General features: G+C 45.2%; 1 protein-coding gene across 1 annotated transcript in view; it reads right to left on the reverse strand.

Annotated features, from left to right (window-relative positions):
• Window positions 1–13,516, reverse strand: part of MYO1H (myosin IH) — a 49,150-nt gene extending 35,634 nt beyond the window's left edge. Inside the window, exons 1-5 of the mRNA XM_007954998.1 lie at window positions 13,391–13,516; window positions 8,687–8,802; window positions 5,246–5,444; window positions 4,052–4,132; window positions 739–918 (exon numbers count right to left, since the gene is read on the reverse strand). Coding sequence (XP_007953189.1) covers window positions 739–918; window positions 4,052–4,132; window positions 5,246–5,444; window positions 8,687–8,802; window positions 13,391–13,516 — 702 coding nt within the window. The remainder of the gene's footprint in view (window positions 1–738; window positions 919–4,051; window positions 4,133–5,245; window positions 5,445–8,686; window positions 8,803–13,390) is intronic.
• Between the last annotated feature and the right edge of the window lie 5,953 nt (window positions 13,517–19,469).

Below are 19,469 nucleotides of genomic sequence, written 5' to 3' on the forward strand. Positions count from 1 at the left end.
GTGGGAGAAAGATCTGGTGATCTGCTTCCATGAAGATTACGGCCTAGAAAACCTGACAGGCCAGCTCTGCTGTGTCCCATGGGGTCACCAGGGGTCGAACCGACCAGCAGCGCACAGCAGTGGTGCAGACGCAGGAAAAGTTAGCACGGGGAAGTCAGTTTTGCAACACTAGGTCCTGGGAGTATTTGGAGGAAGGGGCTGCACCTGTGCTCATCTTGCACCTTCCAGTTCTCAGAAGGGAAGGCAGGAAGGTGGGAGAAAGGCTTTGCAGAACAAGCTGTGAGAGCAGAATGAAGTCAGGTTGGTTGTGGATACATTCTGGCAGGGAGTCTCCATCACAGCCAGACCTGGAGTTCTCACCCCGGCCGAGCATGACAATCAGCAGGGCAGCATTCCAAAGCACCCCGATACCAAGTTCCACCTCCCGAATCTGACTCTCTGGCAGGTAGGGCCCAAGCATTTGTGTTTTTAAAACACTCTTGAGCCTCTTGAGCTGATATTAGTTTCTGCCAGGGCTGAGGATCCATCACCAAACACTGGTGATGGTACTGAGATGGTAGACCTCCCAGTAATAAAAGGAGAGGGGTTAGCTTGCTTATGCAAAGTCTCAAGGAATCAGTAAGTAGAGTGCATTCAGAATAGTAAAGAGGACGTGCTGGAATATCCCAGAACAGCCTCCACCCCCGCCCAACCCCTCCCTCAAAAGGGCCACCAGAGCCAGGTGCTGGTCGTCCCAACCTGTGAGAGGTATTTATACAGCTGGGGGTCTCGCTCAAGTCCCAGGTAAGCAAGGAGCTCCTCTTCACCCCCCTCGAGCAGCTGGTAGAAGATGTGGAAGTTTCGCTCACCCTGGTTTTGATGGACGACTCGAGACTTTTCTATCAAGTAGCTGATGATATGCCCACCGACAGGAATGCCCTTCAAAACAGAATGAAAATGCAGCGGCAGCGGCAGTCAAGCCAGCCTCCTCCTGGTGTCTTCTGATGAAAGAAAGTTCTTAATTTTAATCAAGTCCAATCTTTGAATCTTCTATGATTGGTGCTTTCTGGGTTCTGTTTAGAAAGATCCTTGCCCACCCCAGGCCTCAAAAATGTTTTTGTCTAGAAGCATGAATGTTTTAGCTTTCACATTTAGAATTATAATCTATCACAAATTATTTTTTGTGTATGGAGTGAGGTAGGGGTCAAAAGTCTTTTTATCTATATGGATATCCACTTGATCAGCACCATTTATTACAAAGGAGTTCTGGTGGCGTAGTGCCTAAAGCACTTGACTGCTAACCAGAAGGCTGGTGGTTCAAACCCACCAGCCACTCCTTAGAAGGAAGGTTGGGTAATCCACTTCCATAATGATATGCCTCAGAAACCCAAGGAGGGGTCACTATGAGTCGGATCCCACTCTATGGCAGTGAGTATTTATCACAAAAACAATCCTAACCCTACCAAATCAAAGTGATATTTTTGTTATAAATCATATGAACATATATGTGTGAGTCTCTCTAGACTCTGTTCTGGTCCATTGGCCTTTTTATCTATCAATAAACAGAACAAGTGTGTCAATTTCATACTTGTATCTTAATTATTATTCCCAATAAAGGATTTGTATTCCAGAACATTTGTAGAATTATTGCAAATCAGTTAGGAAAAAACCCAGACAACCTAATTAAAAATGGATGAAAGACTTGAATATGTAAGGGGATTTTTAACTGGCCCATAAGCAAAATTTCACTAATTATGAGGGTGCGACAAATTTAAATCACAATGAAAAACCACTATACCCCATCAGCATGTTTAAAACTAAAAGGGCTGACAATACCAAATGTTGGCAAGGCTGTGGAGCAACTGCAACTCTCGTTAATTATTATAACATTGATGGTGAGAACCTAGCAATCTATTTCCAGGTATATATTCAACTTAAATGAGTGCTTATATCGCCTAAAAGACATGTGCAAGAATGTTCATAGCACTGTCTGTAATAGCCCCAAATTAAAAATCACCATCAACAGGAGAATGGATACATTGTGACATACTCACATGGTTAGAAAATGAACAACTGCTACATGTAACAACATGGAGCAACTCACAGACATAACATTGCTTGAAAGAAGCCAGACAAAATAATACATACTGTATAATTCCATTGATAGGAACTTCAAGAACCAGCAAAAATAATCTATATTATAGAGATCAGACCAGTGGTCATCTTTGGGAAGGGGGACACCACCAGGGAAGGTCAGGACAGCTTTCTGAGTTCTAGACTTTTTTTTGTATCTTTATCTAAGTGGTAGTCACACGGGAGAATACATATGTAAAAACTCATTCAGCTGTACTTTTTCAGCATGTGTTGAACTTCTAAAAAAAAGTTTTAAAACATACATACTCAACCACTGCCATCAAGTCAATCCTGACACGTAGCTATTATATTTTTTTCAAAGTCCACCAGAGGGACTGGCATTAGCCTTTGGTTGCAACATCAACACTCATCTAGTTCTCCGGTCCACAGTGTCACCATGCAACTTGGAAGTGTGTGTCCTTGAGAAATGTGTCGCTCTTCCTCACTTACTAAGTCCCATTTACATTCTGTCTGGCCCACCACACACACTTGTTCCCTGTTGTGACCGTTTTCACACTCCAGCAGCAGAGGTCAAGCTGTGACAGAGACTGTATGGCCCATGAAGCCTAAAATCTTTCCTATCTGCCCTTTGATGGAAAGCGTACTGACCTCTGTCACATAAGAACGCTTGCCTAAATAGCATATTGTTAGCTTGTCTTTGAGCTTTATAAAAATTGCGTCACACTGATGCACAGTACATGCCTAAGGCTGAGTCCAACGTCAGGGTGTCAGCAGCGCCAGGCTCCCTTCCAAGCCTCCAGGAGCATCATCTCCCCGCTGTCTGGCAGCCCCAGCAATCCCTGCTGCCATCCCCTCTGTGTCTGTGTCTCTTCTCCCATTTTTCAAGGACACCAGTCATACTGGAGTAGGTAGGAGCCATCCTACTCCAGTACGACCTCATGTTAACGGGTAAGATCTTCAAAGACCTTATCTCCAATATGGGTCAGATTGACAGGTACTAGGGAGTTAGGACTTCAGCATACGTTTTGGTGGACAAAACATGGCCCCTAACACTGTCCATGTTATGTGTGTCTGCAGCTCGTTAGCTCTCAGTGTTGTATAATACATACCCCACTGTGTGAACACATCACAATTTAACTAGCTGTTAGCTCTGGATGGACATTCCGTCCTTTCTATACGTGTTGGTGGTCCCCACTGCTCTCTCCATGAGCAGTGCTGCTGCTCTCTTGTGGACATGTTGTGCACGTTTCCAGCTCACATCTCTAGGGACCTCTTTGGGAGTCGAACGACTGCACCCCAGACTACATGTCAACTCCATAAGGTAATATATTGTTTTCCAAAGGCGTTGCACCTGTTCACACCCTGTCAACAATGTGTAAGAGTTCCTAACGATCCATATCTTTACTAACACCTGCTATCATCAGCCTTCCTGATGTTGCCCCTGCAGAGGGCAGACAGGTCCTCAGTGGATCCGTGGTAGAATTCTCGCCTTCCACTCAGGAGACCTGAGTTTGAGTCCTGCCTAATGTACCTCACAAGCAGCCACCGTCTATCTGATGGTAATGGCTTGCATATTGCTATGAGGCTGAACAGGTTTCAGTGGAGCTTCCAGACTAGGAAGAAAGTCCTGTCAATCAACTGCTGAAAACAGGCTGATGAGAACCCTGTGATCACAGTGGAGCACTGTCCACTGTGCGGGCGATCACGGGGATGGCATGGGACTGGGTAGCCATTTGTTCCATTGTGCATGGGTTGCCATGAATTGCGAGCCAACTTGAAGGCAGTCAACAACAACAACAAAAACAAAGGGTACAGAAAGGTATCTCACTGTGGTTTCAATATGTATTTCCTAAAACTGGTACTAACTCTTGATAGTTCACTCGAGCCAAAAAATCCCTGTTGTCCCTGATACTCCCTTGAGTTGGGTTTCCATCTCTGGTAAATTTAGAGGTCACCAGTACGAGGAGCATCAGCATACCTTGAAGTCAAACTGTATGTCCATGTATTTTCCAAATCTGCTGGAGTTGTCATTCCGGAGTGTTTTGGCATTTCCAAAAGCCTTGAAATACAAAATAGAGGGAGAAGGTTTGGCTGAACCAAATTGGCATTCATTGTCGTTTAAACTCCCCATGCTTGTCAAATTCCTTATCCTAAATAACATGCTCATGGGAATGGAGGAAGAAGGGTGAGCAAGGGGTGAAAGCCAAACTCTCTTTTACAGAGGAGACTCACTAGTCCACTAAGCACAGAAGACTCCAGGCCAAATACTGGGCCTGGACTCCAGGAAAACGTCTTGTCTAAAGAACCCAGTCTACTGGTACAGTGGATAAGATATTTGGCTACTAATCAAGAGGTCAGCAGTTTGAACCCACCAGCTGCTCTGCCAGAGAAAGGTGAGGCAGTCTGCTGTGGTAAAGATTTACAGTCTTGGAAACCTTATGGGGGTTGCTGTGAGTCAGAATCAACTCAATGGTAGTAGGTTTGTTTTTTGCTTTTTAAGAACCCAGTTTAGTCATGTATTAGCAATGGCCTAAGGAGCGAGCAGTACACAGGACCCCAGGCTCTTGTTTCCCGAGAAGGCACAGTTGACAGGCGCCAACACCAGACCCCTCCCTTACATCAAAAAGGCATGTTGTGGAGCCTGAAGGGTCTTCTGGGCAAAGTCCTTCCCCCATAATCATCATCTTTTATAGAAAGGGCAACAAGAACATCAAAGGACATGACTTTTTCCAGATCAGCCAGCAAATCAGTTCATTGTAATCACAGAAAAGTAATCAAAATGACCTTAATTAATAATGTTAATAAATCTTAAAGTATTATGTTATTGTTTGCTACTTCTGCTGTGTGTCCATCTCATTTCATTCTCAAAACCTCCCTAAGAGGTAGGTATCATGAGTAGACCCAGTCCACCAATGGGGAAACAGGCTCTGAGAGGTAGGGTGGCCTCCTGAAGCTTGCTGGTATATGGCTGCGCTAGGATTAGAGTCAAAGTCACTGGACTTCAAGGTCATGCCCTTGACGATGACACCACCTGTGGGAGCCGTTTCCTTAACTCCCAGACAGTGGTGTGCCCATCTTGACTGACCTGCCCAATCAGAAGAGTCTTCATACGTAGTGACCTTGTTAGGATTCCCCTCTGATGGTCCTCCAAGACCGTAGATGAATGGCTTACCTCCAGCACTGGATTGGACAGCAGCAGTCTGTCGCGGGTGATCTGTAGGGACTCAGTCATTGGACAGGTCACTGCAAAATACTGGAGAATCTTCTTGGAGGCCTCCGTTTTCCCTGCCCCACTCTCCCCAGAGATGAGGATGAAGTGGTTATTTAGCTCCGAGCACATCATACGGTAAGCGTTGTCAGCTATAGCGTAGCTGCAGGAGTGGAATAGAAACAGAGTGACCTTAAAGCCACTTTTCTTGGCTCTGGCCCCCAGCAGAGCAGGACAAAGTGTCCTGCCTCCAGAAAGCCACACCTAGACTGTGGTGTGAGGACAGTGAGCTCAAACAGATCTCAGTCCTCAGCATGACCCACCCATTCATTCAGTGATCAAACAAAGTACACTACATGTCAAAACTCACATAAGAGACACACAAAAGGACACATATTATTGGATGATCCCCCTTACAAGAACTATGTACAACAGTAAAATGCAGAGCAACACAAGTTTATTAGTGGACTGGGGAAAGAGATCAAAATGGGGGAGTGTGGTAGTTATGTTTGTATGTCAACTTGGCTGGGCCTGGTTGAGTGGTTGGGCAGCTGGTGGTAGTTAATCCCCATGAGGAGACCGGCAATCAACTTTATGGCGGGATCTACCACAAGCAGCTGAGTAGCCTTTGGGATGTGGTCTGCTTCCTGTATTTAAGGAGAAGCCTTGGGAATGGTCTCTAGCCTATGGCACGCTTGGACCCTGCATGTAGCTGTGTCATTGTTCAGCAGCCTGCCATACTTGGGACTTATAATGGACTTAAGTTGATGGCCTGCTGTGTGGTTTGGTAACATCAGGACTGTGCCTTTTTACTTGTCAACCTTGGGGCTTCTCAGCCTCAGCAGCCAGCAGCTATCTGAGTGAAGAAACGCCTCTAGCTCCAATGGGCTGGGAGCAGGAGGCAGAGCTGGACCCCAATGTTGAGGGGCTTTCACCCACCCCTAGAGTGGCACTAGGTAGCCAGAACAGAGAGTTAGTGCTTAAGGAGGAACACTGCCAGCACCATGGTTAGCCCTTGGCTGTTAACCGAAAGGTTGGCAGTTCAAACCTACCCAACAGCTCCGTGAGAGAAAGACCTTATGATCTGCTTCCATGAAGACTGCAACCTAGAAAATTCATTGGGGTAGTTTACTCTGTCACATGGGGTCATGGTAAGCTGAAATCGACTCAATGGCACCTAACAACACAACAAGATTGCTTAAGGGGTGCTGAGTTTGTTTGGGGTGATGAAAAATTTTCAAAAATGGATATCACTGATAGTTGCACAGGAAGGTGAATGTAATGTAATTAACATCACTGAATTGTAAGTTTAAAAATGTTAGAACATTTAACAACTGATAGGAGCCATTGGTGGCATAGTGCTAAGGCATTTGACTGGACCCACCAGCCACTCCTCGGAAGGAAGGTTGGGCAATCTACTTTCGTAGTGATACCGCCTCGGAAATCCAAGGAGGGGTCGCTATGAGTCGGTCGACTCAATGGCAGTGAGTTTGGTTTTTGGTATTGGTGATGGTACCCACCATAATGGATGGAACTGGTATCACCGAATTGTACGTGTAACAAATGTTAGACATATATTATATATATATTTTACAATAAACAAAGAAAAGCAAATATCCTGTTGTATATGTTTTACTAGAATAAAAATTTAAAAAAACTCAAATAGTAGAGGTGTTCGGGTGAAACGTGGCCCATCATGGAAATATGTTTCAAAATTTACCAAATTTGATTTTTAAAATCTACCAACTATCTTATAAAAACAAGCCAGGTGCTAGATTACAGCCCTGAGACATTCTATTAATTGCAAGTGGCAATGACATCTTGTCTAATTACTAACTAACTCAGTAAATTCACAAAGATCTCATTTTCTCTTTGCCTCCAAATCTGGAGTACTGAGAATGTAGAAGCAGGAAACCAGAAGGATTCAGAATCTTCTGTAGGATCTTTAGGGAAAGAGGTAAATTATTCTAAGGGACTTGTCTCCAAGATCAAAAAGCAGCACGGTGGCAGTTGGGGAGTAAAACCTTATCACAATCCAAAACCTGAAAGCAGGCTATTTTAGAAATCACTGGTGGGGACAGAAAAGTTTATAAATGCCTTGGGAAGTGGAATCATTGAGTCACAAAGGAAATTTGGGGAGAACTTAAATATTACCCTGAAGTCAACCAGGGAGGAGAACTGGGAAATTCAGAAAAGCCTGAGTCACGTACAGACTAGGCAGAATTGACTCATCTTAAGGATCCTAATCCTGGGAGGACAGTGCCCACCAATGGACATTCTCTTTAGCGGCCATGATACTGGGGCACCAGTAGATGGCACTGTAACACCCCACTTCCCAGAGAAGATCCCTTTCTAGCCACACTCCGAGATCTCTCAGCGGTTATACAGAATTCTGCCTCTCACCCATATTTAAGCTGAGATTTGAGACTTGATAATTACCTGCTAGTTTTCTTCTGCTCTGAAAGACTTGTTTTACAAGACTGTAGCAGTTTAAATATTGAATAGAACCTAAGGAAGATGCAAAAAGGATTTGGGAGGAAGGAAAGGGGGAAGGAGGGAGGGAAGGATAAAGAGTGGGTGGGTGGGAGGGAGGAAGAGGGAAAGGGAGAGGGGGTTAAGGAGAAAAGAGAAGAGAAAGGAAGTAAAGAACCAGGGAAATATTCCTGTTGAGGACACTCTTAGTTATCTTGTGCTGCTATACACAAATACCACAAGGGGTGGCTTTAACAAACAGAAGTTTATTTTCTCACAGTTTAACCGAACCCAAAACCAAACTCACTCCCGGTCAAGTTGGACCTGACTCATAGCGACCCCTCAGCCTTCTGGTTAGCAATCAAATGCCTTAGGCACTATGCCGCCCGAGCTCCCTTGGCACAGTTGGGAGGCTCCAAGTCTGAATTCAGGGCGCTGGCTCCGGGGAAGGCGGTTTCTGTCTGTCAGCTCTGGAGGAGCTTCTGCTCCTGGGCGATCTTCACGTGGGTTGACACGTGGCTTCCCCCACCTCGGCTTCCTCCATCGGCTCCTCTGACGTCTTGTAAGAGATTCACCCAATACACACCCTACACTAATTCTGTCTCATAAGTAACAAAGACAATCCATTCTCACAAGGGATGACAACTACATGCCTAAAACAAAAAGACAAACCCATTCCCAAAGAGTCAATTCGGACTCATGGTGATCCACCAGGACAGAGCAGAACCGCCCCACAGGGTTTCCAGAACTGTAATCTTTACAGAAGCAGATAACCACACCTTTGTCCCACAGAGCAGCTAGTGGGTTCCAACCACCGACCTTTTGGGTAACAGCCGAGTACTTAACCACTGTGCCACCAGGCTAGGATTCAAAACATGTATTTTTGGGGGATAAGATCGAATCCATAACAATGACCCTGTGGATGCTACTTACACATGTGGTGGTCGTTCAAAGAAGTTGACCCCTTGATAAAGTTCCATTTGGCTCATGGTGTAGATTCCAAGTTCCTGGTATGGATTCACGGACACAAGCAGGGTCCCAATGTATGTCTAGAGGAATGGACCAAAGCACTAGTGAGAATTCCACCATACAAATGGTACAGCAGAAGACCATCACACACTCTGATCCACGTGTGTTCATTCAGTGCTGAGATGTAGCATGGTGGGGTATCTGCTATCATGGTCTAAGGACAGACAGCCAACCAAGGGATCAAGATCGCTTCAATCAGAGATATGTATTTAGAAAGATATAAATAATGCAATGAGAGACTGAATGAGTCAGGAAGATGGCCACCATGCTAGTAGGCTTAGAGAAGTCTTCTTTAAGAAGGCAGCATCTAACCTGAGATTTTGAGGAGGAGCCAGCTGTAAATAAAGATAGGTAGGAAGGATAATTCAGGCTGAAGGGATGAGTGTGGCAGGCTGGTAGCACTGGTGGTTAGTGTGGCTGTAGTCCAATGAGGAAGATGAGAGTGGGAAGAGATGATGTTGGAGGGGGTGGGGTTCAGATCACACGAGAATTGAGGTTTTATTAAAAATGCAGTGGATGATGAAGCAGTGATGCTCCTCCCCCACTGAAATGAAACACCTGCCCACAATGTTTATACATGAACAAAATACGCTTCTATAGAAAGTACAAAGTATTTGTTGTTGTTGTTGTTATGTGTCCTCGAGTTGGACCCGACTCATAGTGACCCCTCCTTGGGTTTCCAAGACAGTATCACTACGGAAGTAGATTGCCCTATCTTCCTTCCAAGGAGTGGCTGGTGGGTTTGAACCACCAGCCTTCTGGTTAGCAGTCAGATGCCTTAGACACAAAGTATTTAGGAAGATGTAAATAGGGTAATGAGAGATAGAATGAGTAAGGAACATGGCCACCATGCTTTTAAGAGTGAAGTGGGCATGATATAATTTCTAGTCCCCAAAGGGCTCTCTGGCTACAAGGTGAAAGCAGGAAGACTATAGATTAGCCATCTAACGTTGGGCAAATATTCCCACCATTGGGATGTATTTCCCTAGATTTCAGTGTTGTTGTTGTTGTTGTTGTTATTTGCCGTCGAGTTGGCCCCGACTCATAGCGACCCCTCCTTGGGTTTCCGAGGCAGTATCACTACGGAAGTAGGATTGCCCAACCTTCCTTCTGAGGAGATTTCAGTGTTAGATTCCATTAATGTTCAGAAGTTGTTCAATTACTCATATTTGTAAGACAGTCACTAGTGTAAGACTTCTTGGAAGGTGCTTATGAATAAATGGAGCTCCAAACTCTTACATAGAAAACATAAATGCTTAGGTTTCTTATGATCTAAATACATCTGTATTTAGCACCAGTCCTGGGTGGAGTAATGGCTATGCGCTCGACTACTGAAGCACTGAAAGGTTGCCAGTTCGAACCTACCCAGGGGCACCTTGGAAGACAGGTCTGGCGACCTGTTTCTGAAAGGCCACAGCCTTGAAAACCGCGTGAAGCAGTTCTCTGCACACACGGGGTCACCATGAGTCAGAATCCACTCAGTGGCAACCGTCAACAACAAATACATCCTTTGGTGTTTTCAGATTCTGGGTCTGATGTTACCATTTTCCATTACAGTCTCAAATGCTGGAGGGACCAAAGCCTACACTCAGATTCGCTAAAAACGTTCCAACTGATGTTTCTAATCTACTAGAGGAAATCCAAGAGAAAAGTGGAATAGAGAGCTGTATTTGGATTAAAAGAGCCCTGGTGGCCACAATGGTTAACCTCGCAGATGCTTACCTGAAGGTTGGCGGTTCAAGTCCACCCAGCTGCTCCATGGAAGAAAGACCTGGGGGGTTGCTCTCATCAAGATTTCAGCCTCGGAAACCCTATGGGGCACTTCTACTCTGTTCCACAGATCGCTGTGAGCTGGCACCAACTCACTGGCACAGAACGGCAACGTTTTGACTAAAATTCTGCATGGCTTCAGTCAATACAAATCTAATTTTCCAGGGTGGAATACAGTATCTGAAATCTCTCTGTTACGTCTGAAACACTGACTTTAGCCATGGCAATCTCATCACCCTACTTATATTTATCCACACCATGTCGTTCCCACACAACACCATGTCGTTCCCACACAACACCATGTCGTTCCCACACAATACTATGTTGTTCCCACATAAAATCGGTTTAATTTTTTTTTTCTATTTCCACCATTAAGAGTGCTATTTCTGAAAGTACTTAATACAGGAAATACTCTAAGGACCCCTTCCTTATGTCTCCTGTTAACCTGGTTTCAATATTTCAAGACTAAACCACAGTCACTGTTACAAACACGATGACTACAAAACATATTTTAACAAATGCTTCTATTTATAATTTATTCTTAGCAAAAGCTAATAAAAATCTCAATGAAATGAAATAATTTTCATAATGCTTCCCACTCCACACATACACTGTGGAGTTTAGAGAATTTACCTGAAAATTGAAATGGACCAATCAAATTAGAGTAGGGTGATAAATGGAGAATTTAAGGAAAACCAGGCCTCACTAGAAATGAGAATTTCAACCTGAGAAGAGTTCTGGTGAAGTGGGTATGTAGGCGGATGGATGGATGGGAGCGGGAAATAGTGGCAGATATGTCCTATTTTTTGCCAGTCTGGCATCAATGCCCCCCTTCTTCTAACAAATTCATTTGAGGAACCCTCTTCCCCAGCTCTCTGTCCATGTGGCTGAGGGGCAGTGACTTCAGGCCTGAGGGGTGGGTCTGAGTAGCCCTGCCTGGCCAATCAGAATATGAATCATTTCTAGCCATCAGGATTGGTTAAGAGATGGGCACATGACTCAAAAAACAGCCAATGAGAGCCAACTAGTATCTGCTCTGTGACATTCACTAGAACTCTGTTCCAGAAGACATGCTCTCTTCCCAGTAGTAAGGAGCTCTGGTAGCATAGTGGCTAAAGCACTTGACTGCTAACCAGAAGGCTGGCGGTTCAAACCCACCAGCCACTCCTCAGAAGGAAGGTTGGGCAATCCTACTTCCGTAGTGATACTGCCTCGGAAACCCAAGGAGGGGTCGCTATGAGTCGGGGCCGACTCGACGGCACATAACAACAACAACTTCCCAGTAGTGAAGCTTCTCAATGCCTCGGGACATTCCAACTCACAGCAACCCTATAGGTCAGAGTAGAATCACCCCATAGGGTTTCCAAGGCTGTAATCTATATGGAATCAGACTGCCACATCTTTCTCCTGCAGACCAGCTGGCAGGTTAGAACCACCAACCTTCTGGTTAGCAGCTGAACACTAAACATTACACTGCCAGGGCTCCTTGTAGCCATACTAAGCTGATAAAATGACAGCCTGAATCTGCTGGCAACCATCTTGCCACCATAAGAAGAGAGCCTGCCTGAGAAGGAAGTTAATTTTAAGAGATTTTGAAAGTCGAGTGGCTGGTTCTTCTGAGAGGGGTTGGCTCAGGTTTCAGCCCAGCTCCATCTACTCCATTTTGCTGGTCCTGGTTTTTTTAAGACTCTTTGTTCTTATTTCTAGCAGAGTGTAAGTCTGGCATTTCACTACAAGAGGAAGCTCACAAAACTCACCCTATAAGATGTTCTACCATTTGTTCTCCAAAAATCCATCATGTAAACAGCTTGTGACCACCTTGAAACCCCCTTGTAAGACATGATATCCAATCCCCATAATTCACATATATTTCACAAACCGATTATAGCAAAAGCCCTGCTTCCAGACAGCCTGCCCTAAACTACCTTACCTCATCAAGTACTAATCAGAATACTGCACCCTAAAGTTCCCACTCTTGCTATACAAATACAGCCATAGAACTCCAGCCCAGCAGCACTCCAACTTTCACTTTGTGAGAGTCCTGGCTCAAACTGCCTTTTCTCCCAATACATCTCTTGGTTATTTTAAACAGAGCATGCAGGATGACTCTGTGACAGCTCCAAGGAAAGAAGGGTGGGGAGATGGATGAAGAAAGCCTCCTGAAGGGATCTGAGACCTTAGATCCATTCCGGGATCCTAAAGTTACATAAGGTAGTAGAGTCCCTTTTAGGGCTCTTGTTTGTGCTGTCAAGTTGATTCCAACTCATAATGACCCCGTGTAGCAGAGCAGAACTGCCCCTAGGGTTTCCTTTACTATAATATTTATGGGAGCTATACACCCAGTCTTCTTTTCCTGTAGAGTGGCTGGTGGGTTTGAACTGCCAATCCTCCAGTTAGCAGGTAGGTGTTTAACCATTGCACATTAGGGCTCCTTATTAGGGGCTGAGGCGGGTTTAAATTGGGTCTCTGTCATTGGCCCTATTAACAGCCTTAACACAAAGGATCAAAGCATTCTTGTGACACTGTCCTTTAGAGGCTAACCTAATAGAGAAATACTGTGCTAGAACCTAAGGAGCTCTGGTGGTGTAGTGGATAAGGCATCTGGCTGCTAACCAGAAGGTCATTGGTTCAAACCCACCAGCCACTCCATGGAAGGAAGATGGGGAGATCGGCTTCCATAAAGATTTACCACCTTAGAAACCCCACAGGGGTTGCTGTGAGTTGGAACTGACTTAGTGGCAGCGAGTTTGGTTGTTTGGTTTTTGTTCTACAGCATCAAGGCTGTGAAGCAGAGAGGGAACCATTCCAGAAAGAGGGCTGGGAAAGGGGTTAAGTTACATAGATGAGGTTCTTGCTGAAACGCTTGCGGAGGTTGTCCACAAAGGCAGATTCGCTGGTGTACGCGTCCAACAGCACGAAGTCCTGCACGCCGACCTTGTCCCGCGCAGTGAGCGCGCCTTCCATGTGCAGGTGGATGTGTCTCCTCCGGGCCTCTTCTCTCTAGGGAAGAGAACATTCCTCAGGGGCTGTCCACTCCATAACTTCTACTGCACGTCTAATACGGGAATAGCAAGGTGCCAGACCCTGTGGTGGAACAGAGCCAAGATTAAAGGATAGCCTTCTCACTAAGCTCTAGTAGCATAGTACCTAAGGCATCTGACTGCTAAACAGAAGGCTGGCGGTTCAAACCCACCAGTCACTCCTGGGAAGACCGGGCAATCTATTTCCAAAGAGATACTGCCTCGGAAACCCAAGGAGGGGTCGCTGTGAGTCGGATTTGACTTCACGGCAGTGAGTTTAGTTTTAGTTTGGTTCTTTTCATTAAGGTTCCACAACCTGGTTAGGGACACAAGACAGTAATAGCAGCAACATTAGGAGCAGCAGTTGACAAGAACTGAGCGCTCATTGTGCTCTAAACACCATGGTATTTTCAGTCGCCTCATACACATGCGAAAGCTGGACAGTGAATAAGGAAAACTGAAGAAGAGTTGATGCTTTTGAGTTGTGATGTTGCCCAAAATACTGAAAGTACCATGGACTGCCAGAAGAAAGAACAAATCTGTTCTGGAAGAAGTACAGCCGGAATGATCCTTGGAAGCGAGAATGGCCAGACTTCGTCTCACCTACTTTGGTCATGTTGTCAGAAAGGACCATTCCCTGGAGAAGGATGTCATGCTTGGGAAAGTAGAGGGTCAATGACAAAGGGGAAGGCCCTCAACAAGAGGGACTGATCAGTGGCTCCAACAATGGTCTCAGGTGTAGCAAGGGACCAGGCAGTGTTTCGTTCTGTTGGGCATAGGTTCGCTATGAGTTGGAGCCGACTTTATGGCACCACCTAACAGCAACAACACAACAAACACCTGACACATATTATTTTATTTAATCCTCATTTCAACCCTATGACTCAAAAACCCACTGCTGTAAAGTCCATTCCGACTCATAGCAACCTGAAAGGACAAAACAGAACTTCCCCATGTAGTTTCCAAGGCCGTCATCTTTGCAGAAGCTATGTCTTGCTCCTGCAGGGTGGCTGGTGGGTTCAAACCACCAACTTTTCAGTTAGCAGCCAAGTGCCACTCTGTCACCAGGGCTCCTTCAACTCTTTGAAGTAAGTACTATTATCATGCTGTGTAATAAGATATTTTGTCTCATGTAGAGAGATGTCTACCCACCAGCCACTCCTCGGCAGGAAGGTTGTGCAATCTACTTCCATAGTGATACCACCTTGGAAGCCCAAGGAGGGGTCGCTATGAGTCAGGTCTGACTCAATGGCACATAACAACAACAACAAAGAGATGTCTGGTCTTTGTTCCAGATCCTGGGAGATACCCCCTAAACCTTTGGAATTTCTGGAACAATAATGTCTTTCTTATTCATGATGGGCCCCTTAGATCACACCTGATAGTTTACAATAAAGAAGTGACTCATGGTGGGTCCCTGGATAGAGTGTGCTAAGGAGATGACTCAGAATGGGGGCTGGCCATTGGAGAAAGACCCATGATTTATTGGGGGGTTGGGAATTTGAGCTGTGTGGTATCAGCCCAATCCTCACAGAGGAAAGGGGGACTGGAAACTGAATTCAACAACACGGTCAATGATTTAATCAATCGTGCCTATATAATGGAACCTCACATATGATACATAAATTAAGATGGCTCTCAGACCTAAATGCAAACATATAATCTATCAAGATACTAGACAAAAACAGGACTATCTTTGTACCCTGGAGGAAAGCAGAGTTTTCTTAGGACACAGACAAAAGAAAAAAAGAAATTAGATACCATCAAATATAAAACTTCTCATCAGAGGATATTGTTAAGAAAATAAACTACAAGCTACAAGCTGTAAGAAAGTATTAGCAAAATATATACCTGACAAAAAGGTGCTCTGGTGGTGTAGTGGTTAAGGCATTTGGCTACTAACCAAAAGGTCAGTGGCTCAAACCCACCAGCTGCTCCATGGAAGAAATATGGGGCAGTCTGCTTCTGTCAAAGATTTACAGCCTTGGAAACCCAACAGGGGTTGCTATTGATTGGAATTAACTTGATGACAGCAGGTTGTTTTGTTTTACCTGAGAAAAGATTTGTATCCAAAATTTAAAACTCCTACAGGTCAAAAATAAGGAGGCTTGGTGGCACGTCAGTGAAGTACTCAGCTGCTAACCAAAATGAGACAGGCAGCAGTCAGCCTAGCCAGGTCTCACAAGCCTCTGATTCAATATTCTTGGAATAGTTTTGTGGCAGACCACCACATGGCTGCTGGCTACAGAGAACTGCTGGCAATGAACAAACCAGGCCCTTAGGCAAGATAAGAAGCCATATTTCAAAGACCCCACCAACTTGACCATTGTAATATGCTGATGAACCTCAGAGCTGTCCTTCAAGTACCTCAGCAGGTGCCAAGCAAGTGCGGTAATGTTCAACTTGGCCTTCCACCAGAGGCAGTCAAGAACAGGAATCCCTTCCTGGGACTCGAACCAGGGTCCAGAGACATCACACATGACCCATATCCCAGAACAAGTCATGGCAGCACCCTAGCAGGCTTTGTGACGGATTCCATCTTTGTTCCGACAGCCTTTGTGGTGGAATCCATCTTGGCTATCTCCTGCATGTGCATCTGATTTCCATACTCCCACGTTTTTCCCTGGAATCCCCACCTGTTCCTTATTCCTGCCTAAAACTCTTTATAAGCCTTTGTTGGGTGAGAGAGAGGCTGGAGGCAGAAGCCCCTCCCCGTCTCTCCCTTGAGGGCCCCCTTCCCTCTTCTCTCTCTTTAAATAAATTTTGGTTCATGAGGACAATTTGCCGCTCCTGTTCAATTCTTTGTCAGTAGAAGGCAAGGGGGAGCTCTGGTGGGGTAGTGCCTAAGGCACTTGACTGCTAACCAGAAGGCTGGTGGTTCAAATCCACCAGCCACTCTTCAGAAGGTTGGACAATCTACTTCCGTAGTGATATCGCCTCAGAAACCCAAGGAGGGGTCACTATAAGTTGGATCCGACTGGACAGCAATGGGTTGCTTTTGGTTTAGAAGGCAAGGACCCCTGCTCAGGGTCACAGAGACCACTGGTATCAAAAAGATCAGTGGTTCAAACCCATCAGCCGCTCTGCAAGAGAAGACCTGGTGATCTGCTCCAGTAAAGATCACAGACTGAAAACCCTAGGGGGCAGCTCTGTTCTGTCCTATAGGGTCACTATGAGCTGGAGTCGACTCGGTAACACAGCAATAAGAGCTCAGTAATAACGGCAAATCCAATAAAAACTGGGCAGAAGACTTCAATGGACACCTCACAAAGGAAGACGTACAAATGATTGACAAACCCATAGGAAAATGCTTAACATCATTAGACATCAGAGGAATGCAAATCAAAACCACAAGGTTATATACATAACCAAACCCAAATTCACTGTCGTTGAGTCCACTCCAGTTCACAGAGACCGACTTTGGGTTTCTGGGGTGAAAAATCTTTATGCAAGTAGATTGCCCAGTCTTCCTTTCATGGAGTGACTGGTGGGTTTGAACCACCAACCTTCTGGTTAGCAGTCAAATGCATTAGGCACTATGCCACCATACACAACAATTAAACTTAAAAGATTTGACAGCCTCTCTTATTGGTGAGGGTGTGGAGCAACCACAACTCTCAGACGTTGCTGGTGGGAACTGAAGTCACACACTCTGGCCAAAGATCTAGCTGCTTCTTATAAAGTCACTCCATCCTCCTTTGACCCAGCAATTCCATTGTCAGATATTCACATGAAAGGAAATGAAAACATGACTACAAAAAGACAGAAACATGAAGGTATGCTGTTGTGGTTGTCATTAATTGCCATCAAGTCAGTTCCAGTTCATGGTGACCTTATTACAGAACAAAACCTCTCCTGGCCTGAACCACCTTCAGGTCTGTTGGCAGGGTTGAGCCCATTGTTGCAGCTACGTGTCAATCCATCTTTTACATCAACTGCATTCATCCTGGGGGGAAAATACACAAACTGGAAACAAGCCAGATTCCCATCAACAGGAGAACAAACAAACGAACTGTACATCTGTACAATGGAACGGGTACAACAATGACAGAGAAGTAACTTTGGAAACACACAAAGACGTGGGTGACGCACACAGACACGATGCTGAGTGAAAGGTCCTGAGCACAAAGGAGTACGCGCTGTGTGGCTCCATTTATACGACACGCCAGGACAGGCAACGCTAATCGGCAGCAAAACATCACATCAGCTGTTGCCTTGTGGGGAACACTGCATGGCAATGGACATTATTTGAGGATGGAAACGTTCTGTATCTTGATAGAGCTGTGAGTTCCATGGTTGCATTTATTTGCCAAAACCTGTTAAGATGTTGTGTGTTTCGATAAATTTTATTAAAAAGAAAAAGAACTATGAAAATTAATCAAGGGGGAAGGAGTAGAGGAACTCTATCAAACCATCTATCAAGATGGCAGAATGTTTGTAACTGTTGAAGCAGGGGGACAGGTATGGCAGGATTTATTATACTGTTTTGTTTGTTGCTGTCGTGCCAGTCTCTGACTCAAGGCGACTCCATGAACTGCTCTATAGGGTTTTCTTGCTGCAATCTTCTTCTTCTTCTTTTTTTTTTTTCCTTAATTGTGATTTGGGTGAAAGTTTACAGATCAAATTCACTTCCCACACAGCAGTTCACACACACGTTGTTTCATGACATTGACTACAATTTACCCCAATAAAACAGCTCCCTTCCCATTTTCTCCTGATAGTTACCTCTTCTGTGTGTCCATCCCTCCATGCACTCCTGCCCCCTGAGCTGTCTCCCTATGCATGAGCAGCCCTTCTTTCTCCCATGATTGTTCTCTCCAAGTAGTGTATCTACCTCGGGTAAATGTTCAACTCATATGCCTGTCTTTTGTTTGGCTGGAAGCCACAAGTATGGGTTCAATTCCAGACAAGAAGGGCAGCTACGGGCCATAGTCTCAGTGGTTCCACCAGGCTCTATCAGACCAGCAAACCTGGTCCCCCCCCCCTTTTTTTTCCCAAATGATTTTGAGTTTTGTTCCACATTGTTCTCCCTCTCTACCCAGGATCTCCTCCATAGATCCCCCTCCTGAGTGGTTGACAGTGGTAGCTGGGCACCATCTAGTTCTTCTGGTCTCACAGTCATATAGGCTGAGGATCGCACGGTGTACCAGTTGTTAGGGCTAATTCTTTCCATGAATCTTGTTTTTCTTCATTCTTCTTTGCTCTGGACGAGGAAAGACCCATCATTGCATCTAGATGGCTGCTTGCAAGCTTTTAAGATCCCAGTCGCTATGCGCCAAAGTAGGAGGTGGAACAATGTTTTGTGTAGTATGTTATGCCAATTGAGCTTGATGTCCCCTGTGACTATGGTCCCGATTGGCTGCAATCTTTATGAAAGCACATCACCAGGTCTTTCTTCCGTGGAGGCACTGGTAAGTTCAAACCACCAAACTTTAGGTTCCAGCAGCTGACTGCTTGCACCACCCGGGCTCTTTAAATCTCCTGCCAGAGCTGATTCTGACTCACAGGGACCCTGTAGGACAGACTGAAACTGCCCCATAGTGTTTGCAAGGCTGTAAATCTTTACAGAAACAGACTACCTCATCTTTCTTCTGCAGAGCAGCTGGTGGGCTCAAACTGCCAACCTTTTGGTTAGCACCTGAATGCTTTAACTACTGTGCCACCAGAGCTCCTTCCTGGGCTCTTTAGTTTGTACATTTGTGTGTGTATGTGTTTTCAAGGTAGTAAATATATTTTTTTAAGAATTTTTTTTACATTCAGCTTTCTGTGTACATGTAGTTTCACTCCCCATATACCGTGCCCAAGCCTAACCCAGTCTCCTCTCCTCCCTGCCCAGTAACCCTCTCCCTGTGCCCCTCATAGGTACGCACTCCTCTCTGTCCTGTATTACCTCCATG

Source organism: Orycteropus afer, unplaced genomic scaffold (assembly GCF_000298275.1).
Source record: "Orycteropus afer afer isolate SDZICR_OR568_19922 unplaced genomic scaffold, OryAfe1.0 scaffold00487, whole genome shotgun sequence".
Taxonomy (NCBI): domain Eukaryota; kingdom Metazoa; phylum Chordata; class Mammalia; order Tubulidentata; family Orycteropodidae; genus Orycteropus; species Orycteropus afer.